The following is a 24402-nucleotide window of genomic DNA, read 5'->3' as shown; positions in this document are numbered from 1 at the left end:
CGAGAGTTGCCAGATTTCCCCGGGTAGAACATGTATTTTTGACGAATTCTATGGATATTTTTCCCTTAAATTTTTAGATGTTTTAGATTAATTTACGTACAAAATAGTCTCTAAAATTGGAAGAAAAATATTCACAATATCCTCAATAAATTTGTATCTTATCTGATGAAATTTGGCAATGCCTGAAGGTTCATACGGCGTTTTTCCTTAGCATGGCAGCGCACCTAGCTGGTATCTCAAACTGGATCAACCATTCCCGGCCTGTTTTTGTTTTTTCGCTCGCTTGTGTTCCGATACCAAAGTTGCATTTTGCAACGGAAAAACCGCGATATTTTGAAATTAACTTGCGATTTTCTTTACGATTTTTGGCGATAAAATCGCCAGAATCATCAACATCCGAGTGATTGTCCTCAGCCTCGTCGCAATTTTATCTCTACGAGAGTCGCGTTCGATGAAATCGAAGTTTTACCCAAAATATCACGATTTTTTGTTCGATAATATTGCGATGAATCGCCGTCGATGGAATCGCGAGTTTATTGCAATATTCGGTAGAATCGCAATTTTTCATCCGATTATATTGCAACAAATCGACGTCGATCAAATCGCAACTTTTCTCGCAATGGAGATGTTGCATGTGTGAGGGATTTGCGATTTGACCGTTGATTCTTATGTAAAAGTTCGCGAGAAACACGATGGTGCCACTGGTTTTCTCTGAAATCAACTCCCAAGCTCAAAAAAAGCTCTCCAAGTGAGGCCATAATGGAGGGGATATCCCACCCTACCCTGAGAGTCCACCTCTACGTCAGAACAAACTCTCCGTGCAAAGATAGGGAGCAAATACATTAGCAGGGCTGCCACATTATTTGGGGACTCTAAAACTGAAAACACGGCATCCCTGCTAATGTGTTCGCTCCCTTTCTTTGCATGGAGAGTTTGTTTTGATGTAGAGGTGGACTCTCAGGGTAGGGTGGGATATCCCCTCCATTTTGGCCTCACTTTGAGAGCTTTTTTTGAGCTTGGGAGATGATTTCAGAGAAAACCAGTGGCACCATCGTGTTTCTCGCGAACTTTTACATAAGAATCAATGGTCAAATCGCAAATCCCTCACACATGCAACATCTCCATTACATCCACTAGGGTACTGAGTCAACACAACTTATCGGCGGATATGCACACAGCACATACCACTTGTATAACACCGTATTTGCAAAGTTTCCTTCGTAAAGGTTTGATTTTTAAAGGCGCGCTCGGTTCATGAGAATGGGTCCGTAATTTCTTCGGTTCGCAGGCGCCTTGCGATGATTTTCTGAATCTCACGGGTCGCCTTGTTGCGGTGGTGTGTGCTTGGAAGTCTTGTTAAGGGACAACAAAACAAATAAAGGTTCTAATTACACTTCGGAGATAGCTAAGTGAACTTAAGGTGATTCGATGGAGGCCATTTTTTGTGTCAGAGCGACGTTCGATATATCGCATCGATTCGTTCCATAATTTCAGCTACTTGTCTATTTTTTTCTAATTTTGGGATCGCACTTCTGTTGTCATGAGGTTTCAGAACTCATATACCAAAGACAAAGAAATTCAACGTATTAAAGGCGTGGTTTTTTTAGAGGAAAAATCGCATTCGATACTGATATCAAAACTGCACTCAAATGCAATATTTTTCCTCTATAAAAACCACGCCTTTAATACGTTGAATTTCTTTGTCAAATTTGGTACATGAGTTCTTAAGTTTCATGACAACAGAAGTGCGATCTCAAAATTCGAAAAAAATCACAAGTAGCTGAAATTATGAAACAAATCGATGCGATGTATCGCACGTCGCTCTGACACAAAAGGTGGCCTCCTTCGAATCACCTCAAAGCCGCCATGAGACTTTTTCACTCCGTCCTCAGATATTCTGTTATCATGATAAAATGAAGAAATGGGTATCAAAGATGAGTTCGAAGAGTTATGCAACCGTATGTATGAGACATGATCTTTCACTTGTGCGTTTAAAACGCACACAGCGCGTAAGTTGTCCGTTTACGTGCTTTCGGAGATTCTTAGGGCTGAATGTATGGCGGATCGGTCGAACGCATAATGCAAATCTAGATCTTTCATTCCGAAGTTTAAAACTAAAAAAGCGTCGAAGGTGTCCGATTGCTTGCTTTTGGAGATTCTTAGGGCTGCATACACGGCTAATCGGTGTGACGCATCATGCGATCCTATATCTTTCACTTGTGAGTTGAGAACTCACAAAGTGACGAAGATGTGCGAATATGTGCTTTTGAGGTTTCTTATGGCTGCATATACGGCTAATCGGTCGGATACATCATGTGAGACGAGGTCTATCACTTGCGAGTTGAAAACTTAAAAAGCGCGGAAGTTGTGCGGTTACGCGCTTTTGCAGATTCTCAGCGCTGCATACACGGCTAATCGGTCGAGCGTATCATGTCGGACGAGATTTTGCACTTGTGAGTTTAAACTCACAAGTCGCGGAAGTTGTGTGGTTACATGCTTTTGGAGATGCTAAGGGCTGTATACATGGCTATTCGGTCGAACGCATGACACGAGACGAGATCTTTCACTTGCGAGTTTAAAATTCACAGAGCGCAGACGTTGTGTGGTAACGTGCTTTTGGAGATTCTAATGGCTGCATACACGGCTATTCGGTCGAACGCATCATATGAGGCGAGATATTTCACTTGTGAGTTTAAAACTCACAAAGCGCGGAAGTTGTACGGTTACGCGCTTTTGGAGATTCTCAAGGCTGCATACACGGATAATCGCAGTCGAGCGCAGCATGTGAAACGAAATTTTGCATTTGTGAGTTTAAAACTCACAAGTCGCGGAAGTTGTGCGGTTACGTGCTTTTGAAGATTCTCAGGGCTGCATACACGGATAATTATAGTTGAGCGTATCATGTGAGACGAGATCCTTCACTTGTAAGCTGAAAACTCACATAGCGCGGAAGTTGTGCGGTTATGTGCTTATGGAGATTCTTAGGGCTGCATACATGCCTAATCGATCGAACGCATCATACGAGACAAGATCTTTCACATGCGAGTTTAAAACTCACAAGTCGCGGAAGTTGTGCGGTTACGTGCTTTTGAAGATTCTCAGGGCTGCATACACGGATAATTATAGTTGAGCGTATCATGTGAGACGAGATCCTTCACTTGTGAGTTTAAAACTCACAAGTCGCGAAAGTTGTGCGGATACGTGCTTTTGGAGATTCATAGGGCTGCATGTATAGCGAATTGGTCGAACGCATCATCCGAATGAAGATCTTTCATTTCTACGTTTAAAACCCAAAAAGCGTCGAATCTGTCCGATTGCTTACTTTTGGAGATACTTAGGGCTGCATACACGGCTAATCGGTCTGACTCATCATGCTATTCTTTACCTTTCACTTGTGAGTTTAAAACTCACAAAGCGCAAAAGATGTGCGGTTACGTGCTTCATAACCTTCTCATTTCACTCATTACCCGCAAGTTGTGAATACTAACTTAAATTGATGTTGTTAGTCTAGCTAATCATAACGGTTGTCATTTCAGAGCTCAAGATATCAGCTTGACGCTTCAAGACCCGGACAAGCCGGAGGAGTACCTGGGAGAAATCGTGCTCACTACCACTCTCTGGCCGAGGACGCAAGAGGACAAAGAGCAAGTAAGTTCAGTACAATTTAGTACAACTGCACTTATAATGGTAGAAGATCCACCATAAAACTCGACGCTAGAAATAAAAGCTATCGCGACATTCGGCATCGTCAAATGATCTTAACGAAATTGCCTGGATCAACACTTTCAACCCCTTCAGACTTCAGGCTGATCACCTGGACTGGCATCTTCGACGAGCCGAATTAGCCTCTTCGGATCGCGTTTAGCTGAAAGGAACAAAGCCACATCAGCTATTTTCTAATTTAACTCGGCAATTTAATTTTTTCAAGAGAACGTTCGTGCGGATTTCTTTAGAAAATGTTTGAAGAATTTTCTTGAGCTATACAGAAAATTTACTGAGATTTGCACTAAAATCTGCGCTACCGTTTTCATGTAAAAAATTAAATTGTGAAATTAAATTTGGCGAAAGCCGATGTTCCTTGGTTCCATTCTGATTAATGCAGCGTTGAATACATCTCTTTGCAGTTCAACATCCTTCAAGTGTGCATTTGCCCTTCCCAATTCCGGTTGTATTTGTTGGGGCCTTAGTCCCTAATTTCCGTATTTGATGACTTACCTGTAACAATAGCGGATGTCGAGTTTTCACATTGTGAGAAAATCGTGTTTGAAGTTTTTGCAGCTTTGCACTTTTCCGCCCGTAGAACCGAGAGGATTCTCATAAAGATTTTCATGAAGATTTTCATGAAGAGCAACTCTTCCGGTAAAAAACACACGCTTTACGATCTATGTACGTGAAAAACTGAAGTATTAACAGCGATTTGAAAAAAAGGTGACATCCGCTATTTTTACCGAAAACACTTTTTTACGCTTGCTTCGTGCTGAAACCCAGAACTGCTGTGAGTATAACCATCTCCTGGTTGTCAAACGTCGATCGCTCGCTCTGCACCTCCGGAAGTAATCTACAGAAGCTGACGACGTCGTCCCAGGTAGATATTGACACACCATACGTCTTGAAGACCAGTTCCACGTCTTTCAGGAGAAACCGCCTGTCGTAATATTCACTCGCAACGATTAGTTCCTTCAGACAAGTGAGTATTGCTAAGGATGCCATGGTATTGTAGAAAAGAGAAATAATTCCTTTACACTAACAATAAATTACTCTCGTAAGGAAAACGTTTCCTTATTCCGTGCAGAACTATGTTTCAGTAACGGAATGGCAGTTACAGGAAGCCTAAAGTGAACGGAACATACCCTTGACTACGCATCCCTTCTGCGCATCCACGTTTCAGCAGCTGGGGTTCATTCATTCGTTAGGGATTTCAAATTCAAAAAGTGACATCATGAGGTTTCAGCACTCTGAATTCGAAAAGCCCGCCGTGTAATCCTTACATGAAATTGTTCGAATTGGCGCGCTGGATCAGCTGTTCGTGTCCAGGTTAAGTAATTCTAGGTGGCGGTAGCCACCCCGGCCCAATCCTAAAAAACTCCCTCTAAAAAATGACGACCCAAAAAAAAAAAAAAAAAAAAAAAAAAAAAAAAAGACGGGTGGCTGCTGCCTAACTAGTTTTACACGAAACAACGCGACCGGGCTTTTCTGCACGGTTTGCGGTCCATTAAGCTCTCCTACTAATTAAGTCGGAGAGTAAACCCCAAAAACCCTATAATATTTGGGTAGAGTATGCTCAGCTCTACTCGTAATGCCCACCCTTTTTAAGTTTAGTTAAATATTAAAAAAGTTATTAAACTTTAACGACAAATTTTGGACCCCAAAACTTGACGATCGTTTTTGACGACATGGACCCCAAAAGCTGACACTGATGGAATTGTTGAGCAGATACGGGGCCCGCGAAACGTTCGGTCGCGGGAGAGACCATCGTGTTTAGTTCAACTGACATTACAGCTATACCGTAGAAAAAAACCCCATACAAGTATAGATATTTTGAATCAGCGTCACATAAACTAAATATGATTTTTTGGAAATTTGAAATAGATGGCGTATAAAGAAGAACAATTTAATAATTAACCCGTTTTCTGACGATTTGAATGTCGATCGGTCCCTAGGGCTGTGGAGGTAAGGGTAGCATAAAATCCATTAAACTAGGTATGATTCAAATCTGTAGACTCCCAGGATGTGCCTTTCGGAAAGTTTGCGGACTTATATGGGCGTCGAAAGGAGAATTTATTGAAAGAAGGAGCGGGTCCTTCAATTTTTCAAAACAGTCAGAATTTGAAAACAACTTGTAGAACCGCGCGATGGATGGTGAGCGCCGACTCCAGAAGTTAAATTTCAGGTTATGTTTATGTCATTACTGTTTTCAATATTTAAATAATAAAAATAAGATGGATTAATCGATGTATGTTTCTATCTATTTTATCCTAGCCGAATATAACTGGATCCATTTCTATATAACCCTTTTATGATTCCCGCACCCTTGATAAATTTAGTTGTCACTGTAAGTACTCGGATCAACCTGCCATTTCTTCCCAGCGGCCCTGATCTAGTGATCTTTTCAAGTAATTGTTCATGAATGATTTATGATATCCCACTATAGTGAGTCCTAGATACTATTTCTCGTTAATCAGATTCAGCAACTTTCCACCAGAAAATCATCCTTTCCCTCAATACGATGATGTGTGTCTGGGATCTCAATCGGTGGGAATGATTCTGCGTTTCCACTTTCTACTAAAATTTTGCTAGCAGCTAGGCAGCCTACATTTTCAGGAGTTGATGTGTGTTTTCTCAGTGTATCATGCAACTGGTGCCTAAAGCCTGTATGTTTTCATAGACTTGGGATGCTTCATAATGGATAACCGGTAAATGCATTCACCCGTCAGTCTTGGTTATGTGTTCACCTAAAGAAGCTACGCTTCACTGAAACAAAACCACTTCAATGAAATCAACTCAATGTCACAAAATCAAAGATACTTGACTTCAAGCATTAGCTTTAATTTGATTATTATCAAGTCTCTTCGATTCTGGGTCAGAAGTCGATTGAATCGTCAAAGCCTGTGTTTGGATAAAATTCTTCAAATCAAGGTCTATCATATTGACCTGTGCAGAAGGTATGTATCTATACTGCTATTTCATTGGTTTGATAAAATTGAGATGCTATAACTAGTGCAGGATAACCTTGGTGACAACCTCTCTACACATCAGCTAAAATTTGCAGTACCTGGTGACGCAAATTTGCCGTCACTGCTTACTACATATAGGAGATAATACAGAGCAGCTGTTCGATATAATACATCAGTGCCGCCTGACCTCTAGATTATCTGAGTCCTCGCCTGGCAAATTTACCCACTATGAGAGTGCGACAGAAAATTAGCTGGTTCATTTAGCACGGAAAATGGATACAAGAATTAATTCTCTGGCACACCCTGAAAGTGAGTTAAAACTCATTAGATGTGGACTTTGGATAGCCAGAACTGGCAGAATAATGAAAGCTATCGATTGAGACTGAGGCGACTAAAAATATTAGTTGTGATAAATATTTTTGGCTGCAACAGCATATCAACAGAGCATCTTCTTTGACGGAAAGTGGGCATTGAATGCCCAAGTTGAGAAATCTCTCATAAATACCTGCTTACTTTACCTGTCACTGTATTGATGTGAGAGTTACCTTAATCGGATGGTTGCAGAATCTCCCTGGCAATTCCCAGCATAGATATGATGGTGCTCCACATAATTAACTTACCGGCAGATTCATTCGTTCGATAGAATCGTATGAGAGGGATCACATAGCATAGGATATAAAATTAAGCCTTGAATATAGGTGATATTTATACTTTAACCTTTGGTTCTCGGTCTACGGTATGAAAGGGACGGACTAATACAGAAGAACCATACATGACAAGTGGCTCCTAAATTGTCATTTATTTGAGTCCTTAGCTGAAAAGTTCATGCCTGAAGGTGTGACAGAGAATGGACTGTTTTTACCATCCTTGAAAGTAAAACCAAGAAGCAAAATTGTATTCTGCGTTTTACCCTGATAGTGTGTTGAAACTCAATCGCAGCCGACTCTGCATGACCAGAATTGGCAGATACAGACTCATAAAAATTAAATGTTATTGAAAGGAAAACCAAAAATTAAAGTGGTATTCTCTGTTGTACCCTGATAACGCACTGAAACTCAATCGCTGTTGACTCTGTATGACCAGCATTGGCAGCTAAAGGCTCCTGAAAATGAAATGTTATCAAACTGTTTCATTACAGTTCAGAAGATTCATGCTATTGAGATCGAAATTTCAGTTGTGGTAACTGTAATTTTTGCTTGCAGAAGCATCAACTTTTACTGTTTATCTTTTCCAATGACGAGTGAACTGGTCACATTTCTTAAGATACAGAATGCCATAGCTTTAGAGACATCTCTCATAAAACTAAAAATATTGATAAATACTTACTTTGCTTACTGTCTTTATGAGACGGTATCACGCGTTTGCAATGTTATTACCGATAAGGAAATTGGAGCTTGGAGAAATTGCGATTCGAATGGTCAAAGGACCTGGCAGGCATAACTAGGTATAAGCAGCGTAAATGATAGAGGTCCTGCACTGAGCTGCAGAATTTAGCTTGCATTCTATCATTAGTTCCAAGAATCCAAAAAAAAAATGTTGAATAATGTAAGACATAAAAGGTATCCCTTAACACAGGTGATGCCTCTAATGTAAATCCTGGTTTTGTGCCTACTGTACACAGGAGATGGAACATTACATAGAAGTCCTATATTAAGAGCAGCTCTGAAGTTGTTGATTATCAGGGTTCTTGCCTGACACATTCACCCACTTTGAAGGTGTGACAGTAAATAGACTGGTTAATTTTATCATTGAAAATAAACCCATTATTAGTTAAACTGGCACTCTCCCTTTCACCCTGTTGCGCGTTTAAAGTCAATGTGTCTTTGTGGACTCTAGTTGACCAGAATGGCCAAATGGAGAATCATAATGATGAAAGCTATAAAAGGATTTCATTGCAGCAGGCCGATTATTGAAAGTTTGAAGCAGTCTGATAAGAGATCGAAATGCGATATATTGCACGGTTAAGATAGGGCTGTCTTGCCTTGTCGTACTGACATAGTTTCAATAATCAGCATGCAGTTGAGAAAATTTATGCCATCACAACTAAAGTTTAATGTATACCATCTCCTTATGAACAGAAACATTTAACGCAAGTACCAAGATGATTTCATATGATGTCTGGATAGGAATGCACATAGTAAACAAGTAAGTAGCAACTTTTCGTTTCAGGCACATTGTGCCCAAGCATTGTGCCCTCAGTAATCAGAGAATCATAAAAGAAAACTCACTCACAACGAAAAAGGTACCTAGAGAGAGAAGTTTCATGCAAAATCAAGAATGGTCACATTTGGAAGTATTATTCCTCGGGGCAGCATAAAATTGAAAATGTTTCGTGTGTACAATGAGAAAACCATTCAAGAAGTTATATTGTTATTAATTTCAGAAATAATATGACATAGAAAAAGAGACAGGGGCCAGGAGAAATTGAAATTGCAATGCTATTATGCTCAAACCCGATTCAAAATTTCCAATCGAAACAATAACATTATCATTATCATAACCTCTCTATGCACTATCTATGGCTTAGACTGCGCATTAGGAAATTTCGGCGAGACTAGAGTCCCTTCAGGCGGGACGATAGGCAACTCAGCAACACCCAGCAAGTCCGAGACCGAGACAATGGAAATGCCTGTCATGCCAGTGCCGTTGCCTGATACGGGTACTTTTCGTTCGTATATCCGGATGTATCCACTAAGCGGAAGGCGCGTCTTCACCCTGATTTACCCCGCTAGCTGTCTTACCTACCGCGCGACCTAGATTGCATTATAAGTCAATGCGCTTTACTGTAGTTTCTATCGTTCGTAGCCAATGAGAATTAGGCATTACGTCAAGTGACCCAACTTTGTCACGATTTCAATACTGACCTGCGGTTTTTTTTCTGTGACGTACAGGGTGTGCCAAAAATATGGATCCTTCCTTACTGATGTCTCGAGAACGATTACAGATTATTGACATGCGGTTTGAACGAAATTCCTTAAAAAAAGGTGGGCCGCTTTCGAGGGGGTGGGGGGGGGGGGGGGGGGGGGGAGTCGTTTCCTCTCTGCCTCGCGCCCGCGGGAACAACTTTTAAATTTAAAATGGGAACTCTCTTTGCCTGATACTTCGTAGAAGTCATACCAAAAATACGTGATATCCTTCCAAAAAAACAAAAATGTGATTTTTGTACAAAATTTCGGCCCAATCCAAAAAATGTCACTAATTACCAAAAACAAAAAAAAAAACAAAAAAAAAACCAGGCACCCAAAAATATGATGGCAGTACCGTTTGGATTCATCATATAAAAGGAAATGATATCAAAACGGCCCAATTTTCTCTTTCATGCCCATGCAATATACCAAACACCCCAACTTTTTTCACAAAAAAAAAAAATAAATAAATACCTATAAGGTATGATGACCTGAACACGTTTATTGGATCCATCGCTTTAAAGGAGTATGATATTAAATCGGCCCAACTTCTCTGAAATATGCCCATCTCGGATCAATAATTTTTTTGAGACCTTCCGACTCATCGCTGAGGAGACACTGATCATTACTTGACCCTTAGTATATGTCCTTGTTTAGATGTCAAAGAGTTCCTTATGAGAACTGTAATGAATTTTTTTTCTTTGAAGAGATAAAATCAAAAAATCGTCATAAAAATTGAAAAAAAAATTCGAAGAAAAAAAAAGGAATGGGCCGGCCGGCACGTACAAAAAAAAGGGGGGAAATGTAGATACATTGGTATGCCCCAACATTTTGGCATGGGTGACCGACCCGGTCTTGCCAACATCCATGAAGTTGCTAAGAAAGAAGCATTGTAAGTAGGAGGCACATAATATTCGCAATAATACGCCAAGGTTCAGTAGTTTGTAAGGCCTTCTATCAGAAACAAACAAAGAATATGGCATTGCTTGAAAGTTGTTAAGTTGTTCACTCATGTGTGAATATCTTTCAGTCTATCTTTCAATGACGATTTCAAGAAGGACTGATCCTCCTTTTGACGATGATACTTGTTCATGTATATGTGAAAGAGAGACGATAATCACCCTATATTATCTACCACTTGTATGTACGGCCGGCCGGCCCATTCCTTTTTTTTTCTTCGAATTTTTTTTTCAATTTTATGACGATTTTTTGATTTTATCTCTTCAAAGAAAAAAAATTCATTACAGTTCTCATAAGGAACTCTTTGACATCTAAACAAGGACATATACTAAGGGTCAAGTAATGATCAGTGTCTCCTCAGCGATGAGTCGGAAGGTCTCAAAAAAATTATTGATCCGAGATGGGCATATTTCAGAGAAGTTGGGCCGATTTAATATCATACTCCTTTAAAGCGATGGATCCAATAAACGTGTTCAGGTCATCATACCTTATAGGTATTTATTTATTTTTTTTTTTTGTGAAAAAAGTTGGGGTGTTTGGTATATTGCATGGGCATGAAAGAGAAAATTGGGCCGTTTTGATATCATTTCCTTTTATATGATGAATCCAAACGGTACTGCCATCATATTTTTGGGTGCCTGGTTTTTTTTTTGTTTTTTTTTTGTTTTTGGTAATTAGTGACATTTTTTTGGATTGGGCCGAAATTTTGTACAAAAATCACATTTTTGTTTTTTTGGATATGCGCTACGGAAATTTCTCTTAAGGATCCGTTCGTATACAACGTAATAGCGTTCGTCAGCTACAGCCCATGGTCGGTGGGCGGGCAGTTATCGCAAGTGGGTTCGAATCTCCACAGTATCCTGCCGCGCCGGCTGGGGAAAACAGTGGATTCTTACATCCGCTGTTTTTACAAATAACATGGTTTTCAGTTCATATCTCGCCGAAAAATTGCGCCGGAAGTCTGAAACTTTGCACAGGCATTCTTGAGGGCACTCTCTAGAGCTTACCCCATCTTTCCTACTCGCGTCTTTAGTTCCGTTTAGCGTAAAAACGTCCAATTTATCTTTAGCGATCACCGTATCACAAAGAGTAATTCCAACTATGGCTGGCGTTCCTCGCGTCATGAAACCAGTGGCGTGGGGTTCATTGCGATATATCGATTAGTATACCATCTTAACATATGGAAAATGATCTATAAACAGGAGGTCCGCAAGGGACACCTTAATAATCGATCCTTTACCATTCATACACTTACATAAAGCCGCTTTTGCAGCGCCGCCTCGCGCTCTGCGAAGCCCAAACGCCATTGCCCTCTATCCTCCCAGAGATCATCAGGCAATGGGCCTGTTGCAAACTTTTGCTAGTGCAGAATGAAGAGTTGTTTCTTATAGATAATGCCTCAAAAATCACGATGAGCGCATCGGCAAAGTCTGAAATGCACTCATAAATTCACAATCTGCGTAAGAAAATTGCGTTATTTTGAGCTTCCCGCTTCAAAAACGATACCACTGCACAGGTGAACATTTTGTTAGAGGAGTCGCTCCATCGTCGGCAATATTCATCATGGCCGACGCTTGCGCAGTTCCTCGCGTAATTCGAGGAGAGTTCAAGGTCAATTAAGGCGGGCGAGGAAAATATGAACGTAAACACGCCGATTGTTATGTGGTTTAATCCTGTTCAGGTGTTATCTCGTCCCATCACACGTGTTTTGGCGGACTGGCGTCGGCCATGATGAGTATTGCCGCCAATGGAACGACTCCTCTAACAAAATGTTCACCTGTACCGTAGTATCGTTTTCGAAGCGGGAAGCTCAAAAAACCGCAAATTTCTTACGCAGATTGTGAAGTTATGAGTGAATTTCAGACTTTGCCGATGCGCTCATCGTGATTTTTAGGGCATTATCTGTAAGAAACAACTCTTAGTTTTGCTCTAGCAAAAGTTTGCAACAGGCCCATTGGCACCTTATGATCTCCTCCTCCACCCCTTGTCGCCAACCTTTCACAGGACGTCCACGCCGTCGCCTTCCGGGAGGAACCCAATCGAAGACCTGCTTGGGCAACCGATCATCTGCCATCCTTCGCACATGTCCATACCAGACCAACTGTAGAAGGTCACCTAATGGGGCCGGGACTGGGATTAGAGATCCCATCCTAACGTAATTAGGGGGCCTAACATATCGTGAGCGCTCGTAACAATCTCGTGCTCGTTTGAGCAAGATGGTCTTCCACACTCTGACGAAGTCAGCTTGAGTAATTTCAAGCGCTACGTTACATAATACTTCGAGAGCATTATAGGTCAGGTTGGGGAGTAGATTTTGGGCGCCGATGTTGAGGACGTGAGAGACGGGTAGGTAATTGGGTCCTACGCGTCCAAGCGTCAATAGCCGGGTCGGTGTTAGAAAAGGCAGGTTGGTGCTCTTCGCTATTGGGGTCTCCTTCTTGACTGTCATCTCTGATGTTGGCGGTCCGGAAGGAACACTCACTGGAGGTGGATTGGTTGCCATCGTCCGTTGTGAGGTCTATCAGACCAATGGATGAAGAAGAGGTTTGTGGTGGGGGTGAGACTAACTCGAATGATGTCGAAGGGATTACCCTTGGAAATCGTCTATAAGTTGGATCGCTGGTGTTACCAACTGAATGTTGGCTCAGGCCACGACCACGACTACGTTGAGGTGGTAGAGGCTGTCGTGGAGACGGAATTCTTAAGGACTTGGAGGACCGGGAGGCCTAAAGGGGTAGCTCTGAAAAGAACTGTTTTAGGATATATCGCTTAAGGAACGCTCTATGAAGACAGACAAACGCTAGGTGAAAAGGTACACACTCAATTTTACCTCTTTACCATACATTCAAACGGTAAAATGTCGATAATCGATCTTTCGCGCCTCGCCACTGATTCACATATCGACGGTGAAACTACCAAACCACGTATCTCGTTTGCGGTGTTTAAAAATCTACGCTCGCATTTTATTTTTTTGAAGTCGACCAAATCAATATCATTCCTTGAAATTTTCACAGAATTTTCTCCGCACAAAGAGGAAAAATCACAGAAATTTTCAAGACTAGACGTTAAGTAGTTTTTCATTTAAAAAATAAAGTATGACAGGAAGTCTGCGACGTCGCAAACCGAGATACGTGGTTTGGTAGTTTCACCGACGATATTGTATATAACACAGTAAGATTTCGCCCTCCCCCGCCGTGACCGCAGGGGTCGCGACCTATACTGCCGTGCCAAGGAACAACGCCGTACGAACCTTCAGGCGTTGCCAAATTTCCTTCGATAAAATGCAAATTTCCTGGTAAATTTATGAATGATTTCCCCTCAATTTTTCAGATAATTTAGTTCACAATTTTAACTAAACATTCTGAGCGTATAAAGGGAAAATATTCATAACTTTCCTATAAAATAAACATTTAATTGAAGGAAATCTGGCAACTCTCGAATGTTCATACGGCGTTCTTCCTTAGCACGGTAGTATAGCGGTGCGCTGTCTATACTCGTTTTCAGTGATCTTCTGCGGCGAATAATGTTTTAATCGCACGTTGGTTATTAACTACCGCACGCAGGTACAATCGCGTATCTACCAATGGTTCTTACCGGAGATGAGCTGTTCTTACTCAGCAAGGCAGCTCAGTCAACCGTCAGACGTATGTCGGTCACTCCCGAAGTTTGTCACGAACACGGGTTGGCTTTTAAAGCCCCTCGTAAACTTGTAGGGCGGTTTCCCGCGTGGCTGACCACCCCTCGCGTCCGATGTCGAAACCGCGCTACTTGACTTTCTAGATGAGTCCTGCCGTTCGTATCGGCTCGTTTAATCCAGGGTTCAAGGAGGTTTTGGCTCGCGACCTTCTGTGATTGAAGCGTACGAAAATTGACTGAAAACCATCCCTCGGTTGTCGTGCTTTTGAAACGTGTGACGCACTTCTTTTGATGCGGAGCCCACGCGTAAGGAGTGGTCGTTTTCATTTGATGAAAGGAGTCTCAAGTTTTAATATCGTTATTGCCCGGCGTTCATTTCGCAAGGTAGAGACGACCTCAAAACGGGTCGTAATGTTAATGGGATTGCATCTAGCATGAAGGAAACAGCGCGATTCCAGTGTTGGAAAAATGTTGCTCCGTTATGATTATCAAACAGATCTCCTAGAATAACAAATAGTTTTTGCTTCCTGCCCCAAAATTGTTAATTTTAAAGGAAAATAATCGTGTATATTTTAATACTGTGCGTATTTTGAGTAAAAGGCTCAAAAAGACGGAAGTGCAGCAAAGAAGAGGAGTAGCGTCGGCTTCGGGTTAGCCAATTGGAAAAATTTCAAAAAAAATTTTAATACTCATTTTTTTGTTTCGAAACAAGGGTTTTAAAAGAAGCATCTTTTTTTCAGTTGGCTTACTCCAAGCGGAGGGGTTTTTAGTGGATGGAAATCCCACACACCCATCTTGGGTTCCTACGGCTATCTATGATTGAGTCTTTAAAATCATTTTCCCACCTTCATTCATAATAACAATTACCTTCATAATATTAATGTAGACAGGCCTTTATTCACACATATAGGTTTACAGGTTGACCATGCGTTTTTCTTTTATATCTTCGTTACCACGGAGACCCGGGTTGAAGGTGAATTAGCTGTAACAAGCTTCCACCCTTGAGGTTGCCTCAATTTTCATTTTCATTTACCTAACTTTTGACTTATTTTCAACTTGACAGTTTTTAAATATATAAAATTGTTATATGTAACCAACTGTAAAATTTTGGATTTTACTCAATGTCTTTTTGATTGTCACCTAACACATATTCCTTGACGATTATTGCTGAGAAAGCTATTGAGTACAGCAAGGCTTTCAGCAGATCGGCTCGAAGATAAGACAAATTATAAAGAAAACCTTTCATGTAGTACTGCTCAGAACCACTAATCATCAAAGGAAATGCGGTCATTTTTTGGCGATTTTCATAGTGATGAATTAGCTCTTGGTGCGATAAGCCTAAACACAATTTTGTACAAGCGCAGGGATGCTGTAGAATTGGAGAAGGTCAGTTTTTAGAGTTGTATTAGACTAAATAAACATAAATCCGGTTTTTAAAAGCTGAGAGAAATGGCTATTTGACGTTCTTAAAAAAATTCTCAACTTAATTCTGTTCAGGAGCTACAAAATAGGTAGACTCACCGTCTCGGCAACCCTCGTAAGATGCTTAAATTAGGCATTTTTGGTGATTCTTCGCTCATATTTAAGATTTATCTGCAGCTGACATGTTCAAAACCAGACAGTTCTTATCAACATTGGAGCAAATTTATGTATACTCTGCATTCGTGTACATTGCTAAAACCATTGCAACGTATAATGCAAGTTAAGTCATTTCTTTAATCAATTTCTGGAGGTTTTGTCTTACCTTACAACAATTTACTGTATATTCAAGTATACTGTGTCTACTGTTTTAAAGATCAGTGTTATGGAGTGAAAGAAAACATTGAAAAATTTCAAGGGTCGATGCAAACCATGTGTTACCAAGAAAAGTGATTTACCAGCACTGGGTCTCTTCCGGCTGGGCACAGGCTTCTTCAATTTTTTGGGTGGCGATCGAAAAATAGCATCGTCGTCATCATCATAATCATCATCATTATCATTGTCATCATCCAAAATGGGATTATCATTAGTACCTGCAAAAATGAAAACTCTCTTTGTAGACTCTACTTTTGAAAATTCTTTTTCTAATGTGAAACGGAATTATTGCTCGAATTAGCAACAATCCTCAAGTTTGGGAACGTGCTTCATTCCGTCATTGCACGGGTCAATATTTCATTTGGTGCTTCCAAAATACCGCATGGCTACGGATTCTTTCTACTCAAGCGTTAGATATTGGTATTGAGCGCAAGAAGTTGACGACTTTTCAAAAGTTAGAAAATTTACAGTTTCCTGTAATATTTTTAACGTCAGCAACTTTTTTCCAGAATGTATCACTCTTTTCATTAATGGGTATTAGATTTGAGTCAAGGTAGGCTCTCCAGTCTCCAATGCCTGTCTGTTTCCGGGGGGTCAGAAAATACGAAGGAAAATGACTTTTCAGTCGGGTAATAAGCTCAACATAAAAACAATGCACGGTGGTGAGGAATTGATCAATGTCTTTCTTGTACTTGGGAACTTCTAACAATTCTTTGAACGTGGTATCCTCGTCAAAGCCAAGGTAAAATGTTTTGCTTGGTTTGACTGCTTTCGGATCCGCGTGGTCGAACAAATAAATATTTGCACAGGAGTCTAAGTCTTTTTCTTGATAAACCACCCAGAGATCTCTCGCAACATTTCTTATAATTTAGATTCTAACAGAAACAACAAACAAACTTCTTTTTGGAAGAGCTTATTCAAGTGGTCAAGAACTTTTAGGACATGAGAGCTAACCTGGAGGTATAGCAAACCGCGATAACTCCCGTTTGCTTCATCCTGAAAGTGTTCCCGAAAATTTAAAATAAAAGTTTTCGAACTTATTTCGAAGCTGCCGCAAGCATTAGCTGATTAAATTTACCGGCGGAGCGTAATTGGTTGGCTATGTCTTATCGTAGGAAAATGCAATGTGTATATGTATTTCCCAAAAATTGTCTAATTTTCAATTTTATAAAATTGGATAGTTACTAAGTTGAATATTTTCAATAATTGTAGGGCCACTGAACTTTTCAATCGAATTCAGCGAGCTTATAGCCTAGTATTGAGGGGCTGTAACATTGAATTTATGAAATCGAGCTTTTCTTCCTGTTTCTTGTTGCCCGAGAATTTGCCACCCAAATCAGCAAAATACTTCTGGAGAACTGAATATTGCTCTAGGACCCCATCAACGCACTGATCATGGGCGAGCCATCTAATGCCAGATAGGAAAAGAAATCAATAGATGTCTACACCCATGAATGCCTGAAGTTCTCTCAGGGCTGCAATTTGTTTTGGGCCTTGCCAAAGTGTTTGGCGAATTTGTGGAGAATATCAAGAATATCATCTATTGCCTTTTTTATTCATTATTTTATTCCTCAGCGCAGAATATGCATATTGTAATGATTTGGTACACAAAAAGATGACATAGTTATAACAAACAAAACAAAAGAGACTTTGAAACAGCGGGCAAAAACACTTTTGTAAACATTGGAAAAGGCACTATTGCAAAGAAATGATCAAAGCACAAGATTAAATGTTACATTCTAAATGATGCTCATTTAACAGTTTGAGGAAGCCCGGGTCTGCCGTTTGGCAACTCAACGGGGGCCATTGCCTTGGGCATTACTCTGAAAGATTTCTCGGATACTAAATCAATAAGATGGCTAACACACTTAAAGATTAACTTGTAGGGTATTAATTTTTGGAAATAGGAGGTAACAGAATTGGTGAAATTGGTGAATTGGGAAATCGGTGTTGCAAGTTTCTGCACAGAGACTCATGAGACTGTTAATGGAGATGCCTTCATCTTCTAATGCGGTTTTTAAACATTCGGCAATTTCAACAGCTGTTCCTCGAGTTAGGTTGTTGATCTCTTCTGGGCCTTCGCGGCCTTTCTTGATAGCCATGCGGAAGTTTTGGTGCTGTCAGAACGAGAGGTCTGCGTTGATTTCTTGCTGGACAGCGCTGCGCTCGGGAAGGATGGCGACGGGCTCGGGTTAGTCCTGATCTGTAGCTGGTTGGACGGGTGTGGGAGCCAGATAGGTTAAGTCCTGCTGGCAGAGGAGGCAACAGGGCGGGTGGCCTACTCCCTTTGGGCAGGGGTCTGTTTGAGTCGCTATGGAGACAGCGAATTTGGGCCTTTTGAGACGCAGTGGTGACTTGATGACGGATAGTCGAGGGTCGATGCCCATTTGCTGTACTTCGACTTCTATTGTCGATATCTTCGGGCTTCCGGTTATTGCTGCAGTGGGTTTAGAAATGCCTAAAGAGTCCAGATGGGCCTCCATCGCAGACTCTGATTCGACGATGACGACATCTTCTGATTCTCCTTCTGAAAAATCGAAGGGGGTTCGATTAGTTTCTGCTAAAATTGTGATTATTCGAAGCAGCACTAAGGGAAATAAAATTGCCACAACATATACATATTTTTGAATTTTTTTTATTATGATAAAGTTTATCTGTTCTGTAATTATGATTACGGTAATTAAAATTATAATCGTATTAATCTCATATGAAATCAGTTGGGAAAAAGTTCCGAATCATCCCAACAAAGGAATAATACTCGAAGGAATAAAGAATACTCGAGGCTTATATAAGCTTGTCGAAGTAAGCTTCAACTGGGGTACCTAGTTCTTCATCACAAAAAGTTACAGCAGTAGCCATTTTTTTTGTACTTGAACAATCTGTGGTTTCATCTAAAATCAGGGAGAAAAGATCCCTCGTAATTTTGCATCAAGATGTTCTTGAAATTCTTCCTCCACCATGTGCAATAATTGTGTTCCCCTTGCATGATGCAGTTTCATACCTTGAACTTCGTCCACCGTCGGAAGTAAATGCTGAAAAATAGAATTTAGGAACGAATTATTCTCAGAATATGCATTTTAAAACTAGCTTTACTTGAAGTCATTAATAACTCAATTCTTCAAAACCTGCTCCTATGCGCCTCGTCCTCCAAGCGCCTCAGTCGAGGTTGATCAGTCTCCTGTTGGCGCGCATGGTTGACCGCTTCTTCCGTTTGATGATTTTTCTCCATAATCATCCCTGCAAAATACTGGACACTGTTTAAAGCATTTGTGTTCTTGTGATACCTCTATCTGGCTACTATAGGAAGCAAAATACAAGCCAACCCAAATTTTGTGTTGATTTTGGCACAGTTCGCGGTGAATTTAGCACATAATGATTTTCGAACACAATGTAGTGGCTTGGAAAATGCACCGCATCCCTTGCATCGGTATTCACAACTCCTTTTCAATGAACGTCTTCAAGAAAAGAACCTGGCGTTTTCTCTTGAAATTGTGAACTGAAGGTTGGGGTTAGTTTGTGTTTTACTAGATGTAAAGTACAATAAATCAAAAGGGGAAGGTATACTAGGCTGAAAACATAAGCAGGACCAATTACATGCCCATTCGAAACTGGAACAGAAGTTAACAATTTATAAAATTGAAAGAACATTTTAAATTCTTAGCTTTTATTCCAGTTGAGGACGGGCATGTAATTGGCCCGAAACGACCTGATTGTGTTTACTCTGCTTTTTAGCTTCGTATTCCCATTTGCTTCTTACTTATCGTATCTTCTTGTTATTAATTCGGGCTCTTATGTTGTTTTCCACATCGCTTCCTGTATTAATTAAATTTATGTGTCGAAATTTCTCTCTGTGTAAAGCCTTTCTACCATGCACGATCATGCCTAATTTCCATAGCTCACCATCCGTGAGGCCGTGAAGTACATTCGATAGAGGTCAAATCTCATGTAGGCGCAAAAGCTCCGGGTACTCCAACGTGCTGAGGAAGAACGTCGTATGAACATTCAAAAGTTGCCAAATTTACTTCGATAAAATTATTTGTTTTGAGGAAAGTAGTGAATATTATTCCTTTAGATTTTCAAAATCTTCAGGTGAAATGGTGAACAAAATTATCTGATAAATTGGGAGGAAAAGTAGTCATAAGTTTACCAGGAAATTCGCGTTTTCTGAAAGGAAATTTGGCAACGCCTGAAGAGTCATACGACGTTTTTTCCTAGCACGGCAGTACTGGAAAGACGTCGTTAATTACCCTTTCTCGAGCTTTGAGTAGCTGCTTCGGTAACGAAGCTATACCGTGTACCGGAGCCCTGTTTCATGAGGAATTCTGCAGGAAAATCGTTTCAATGTAGCCTGTATTATCAGTCGAACCATTAAGTCTCCTCCAGCCTCGAGTAATTAGCGTGGAAACGGTGCGCTTTTACGGGCCTCGTGTTTACCATCAATGGTTTTATGACGCAAATACGACGGTGGAAAAATGTGTGACGTCACCCTTCTCCTGTCCGCGGCTCGTCGACGCAACGCCTAGCGCCATCTGCCGGAACGCGAAGACGTTTCGGGGCTCTTAATTCGTTACCTTTGATGCGAGAGTTCGCTTGTGGTTCTCTCTTGCGTCCCGCTCTTTTATACGAGGTTGCGAGTACCCTTAAGCAAAAAACCTATTGGACAGAGAACTAGTCTGCCGTGCTTTGGAAGAACGATGTTTTTCTTCGATAAAATGTTTATTTTTTAAGGAAGTTATGAATATTTTTCCTTGAAATTTTCAGGAACTTTAGGTGAAATTGCGAACAAACGTATTCTTAACCATGTGATGCTGAAAAGAATTGTACAAAGTACAACAAGATACAGCATCTGAAATTAAATTAGTTTTATGTTGTATGGTCAGAAGGAGCAGAGGCCAATCCGCTTCAGGAAGAGGAGATCAGTTGAATAGGTCTACAATATCATCCGAGACACAATCAAACGGCTTACGTCGCTTGAGTCTTCTCAGTCCAGTATTGTATCTTTGGATCAGGTTGAAGGCTAATTCATTAGGGTGCCGGGGAAAGTCTCCGTGCGTAATTTAATGAAAGCTTTTGGATAGTTTCAACCACCGTGGGCACTCCCAGGGCCAAATGAATTGTGTCATTTCTGACATAAATAAAATATTTAATCAATTTGAAAAATAATAAAAAAATACACTTTATTTACGACTTATAGAAACTAACAAATAATACAAAAGCAATTTTCAATTCGGCGGCAATTTTCAATTCATCTCATCGCCTCGTCTTTTGGATAGTTTCAACCACCGTGGGCACTCCCAGGGCCAAATGAATTGTGTCATTTCGGACATTAATAAAATATTTAATCATTTTATAAAATAATAAAAAAAAAATACACTTTATTTACGACATATAGAAACTAAAAAATAATACAAAAACAATTTTCAATTCGGCGGCAATTTTCAATTCATCTCATCGCCTCGTCAGATTCCTCGTCATCGGAAGTGAAGTCCGAGATAACCATCGGTGGACTGGCGTGATCCGATTCGATGTCTATTGGCGGATTGTCGTCATCCGATTCGACGTCCACTACGAGGATATCTTCCTCGTCGGTCGAATCATCAAGCGGGTTGATGCGCCATCGTAACCCGCCATTGTGTCATTTCTGACATTAATAAAATATTTAATCATTTTAAAAAGTAATAAAAAAAAATACACTTTATTTACGACTTATAGAAACTAAAAAATAATACAAAAACAATTTTCAATTCGGCGGCAATTTTCAATTCATCTCATCGCCTCGTCAGATTCTTCGTCATCGGAAGTGAAGTCTGAGATAACCATCGGTGGACTGGCGTGATCCGATTCGATGTCCATTGGCGGATTGTCGTCATCCGATTCGACGTTCATTTTAGCCAATTGAATGAAAGCTTTTGGACAGTTTCAACCACCGTGGGCACTCCCAGGGCCAAATGGATTGTGTCATTTCTGACATTAATAAAATATTTAATCATTTTAAAAAATAATAAAAAAAATACACTTTATTTACGACTTAAAGAAACTAAAAAATATTACAAAAACAATTTTCGATTCGGCGGCAATTTTCAATTTATCTCATCGCCTCGTCAGATTCTTCGTCATCGGAAGTGAAGTCAGAGATAATCATCGGTGGACTGGCGTGATCCGATTCGATGTCCATTGGCGGATTGTCGTCATCCGATTCGACGTCCATTACGAGGATATCTTCCTCGTCGGTCGAATCATCAAGCGGGTTGATGCGCCATCGTAACCCTGTCCATCGCATGATTGCATATTTACACCCAGATCACTGCATGTTTCCGAAAGCTTGTCTGACAAATCCTCTAGCGTTTGGTCCTCAACTGGCACGAAGCCCACAAAATCTTCGCGAATAACAGGTCTATCTCCGGTTCAGTCGATGTATCTAATGCAAACCGAGAGCTGCTCTTAGAACACGTCTTTTAATTCATCTCCCAGTGTACGAAAACATCTTGCTTTATTTGTTTTGCCGGCAATTTCTTCAAGTACAATTGTCGCGCATGTCTTAATGATTTCGTTTTGAATCTGTGGACTCATGTGAGTATATGTAAGTATTAATACATACACGCAATCACAGTAACTTGGCTTTGGTACAGATAACAGCGATTTGAGCATCTTTTCATGTAAAGTTCGAATATTTCCAACCAAAATGTGTACTCCAATTGTATCATTCCTGAATAGGGAGCAGCTGCTCACCTGCCCTTACGAACCTGCTCACAGGATCCGTCGTTTCTAAATGTGTCTGCATATCAATAAATGCCGGAGGAACTATGAAAAGAACAACCTAGAGCAAGAAATTAAAACCTGCATCTACAATTTCAATCATGTTGTCCCAGAAATGGAGTGGGAATATCGTCCGGGGGTGCTGCTCTTGTACCCCCAGGGAGTGCGAGCCAATCACAAGCGAGTGCGGGTCGCGCCGCTTTAGAAAGGCGGTGATTCGCGGTTTTTGCGTTTGGCCCAGATATTCCAGACCAAATTTTCATCAAAGACCAAAGTCTGTCATCGGTGTCAAACTCGCTCCTAATGTAAACAAACAAACGGCGACATAGTCCGGACATAAACAAAGCGGACCTCGTCGAGATGTTCCAGACTCAATTTCTCAGCGTTAGCGTTTCTTCACCTCGACAAAAGAACTTTCGTCCGCGTCCATCATTTATCCTTTCGTAAAATCAGATATCAGTTACCCCGTTGATCTGTTCATGGTGATTGCAAGTGAAATTGCGGCGAGATACTCCGGACTCCTAATGTAAACAAAGCGGCCTGTGCTGGTCGAGATGTTCCGGACTCATTTCTTCATCTCGACCAAAGAAGTTTCTTGTGCATTCAAAGTAGCATTTTCCAGCTCCATTGTTAGAGAAGAAACAAGTCATTTTGTTGTAAGTTAGGATAATATTTGTGTTGATTAAGTGGCTTGAGCATCGGACTACCTTGCTGCGCCTTGCATGGCTGCCTCTATCTCAAGATGATTGGACAAAAAGCTTACTGGTTGATGTGCGAATCTGAATCCTGAATCCCTAGTAACGGTAGTTGTGAAAACCAGACGGATGTACAATGCTAGGTAGATTGCTCCCCACTTACTTTCTCATGGATGTTCGCTGGTCTCTCCAAGGTTCTGGTTTTGCGTTGCGTTGAAGCCAATGCTTTAAGTTTAGCTATATCAACCAGGCTTTGGAGATACCAATCAACAATCCTAGCAGTCACAAAATTCTCCAGCAAACCCGCATAGTAGTCTATTAACAGCTGAAGAAGCAATGGAAACCGTATTTACCCATGACAACAAAATTTTTTCCATCAGAACTCTGATACTGATAGTAAGTATGAGGGGGAACTATCTCCTTTAAGGCATGTTTCTGCATGAATTTTCTTGTTTTTTGGCATCAAACTAAGTAGAACTCAAGGAAAATGAGGCAAGACTTTACAAGTAACCATGTAAGGTTCATCTGCTGAAAAAATAGAATAAAGTCTAAAATTCCTAAAGAACATCACCAAGATGGTTCTGCCACCAGCAGCTCATTTTTGAAGGCACGAATCAAATGGACCGCGTCATAGAATGAAGAGCCTAACGTATTCTATTTATTCTATGACCGCATACAGAAAGGAACCAAGCCACATCAGCTATTGCCAATTTTAACTAGGCAATTTTATTTTTTACAAGAAAATGTTTGTGCGGATCCCTTAGAAAATGTCCAGGAATTTGTTTCGTACTATGGAGAAAATTCACTGAAATTTGCACGAAAATCCGCACAACTGTTTTCATGTAAAAAATGAAATTAGCCAATTACATTTGGCAACAGCTGATGTGCCTTGGTTCCTTTCTGTTTAACGCGGTCCAAATACTGTGGTTATCTATTTTTCTCACGGTGCCACTTTTTAGGTAAGAAACCTTGTCCTGTAAT

At 40.6% G+C, this 24402-nt stretch overlaps 1 protein-coding gene across 3 annotated transcripts in view; it reads left to right on the top strand.

Annotated features, from left to right (window-relative positions):
- The window catches only part of Mctp (multiple C2 domain and transmembrane region protein), a 338130-nt gene that overhangs the window by 215352 nt on the left and 98376 nt on the right, over positions 1-24402 (top strand). For all 3 annotated transcript variants that reach the window (XM_072304484.1, XM_072304485.1, XM_072304486.1), the window contains one exon: positions 3537-3648. In XM_072304484.1, coding sequence (XP_072160585.1) covers positions 3537-3648 — 112 coding nt within the window. The remainder of the gene's footprint in view (positions 1-3536; positions 3649-24402) is intronic.

This window comes from Bemisia tabaci, chromosome 9 (assembly GCF_918797505.1).
Source record: "Bemisia tabaci chromosome 9, PGI_BMITA_v3".
In the NCBI taxonomy this organism is placed as follows: Eukaryota; Metazoa; Arthropoda; class Insecta; order Hemiptera; family Aleyrodidae; genus Bemisia; species Bemisia tabaci.
The sequence above is the reverse complement of the archived record's forward strand: the minus strand, read 5'-3'. Positions and strand labels throughout refer to the sequence as shown.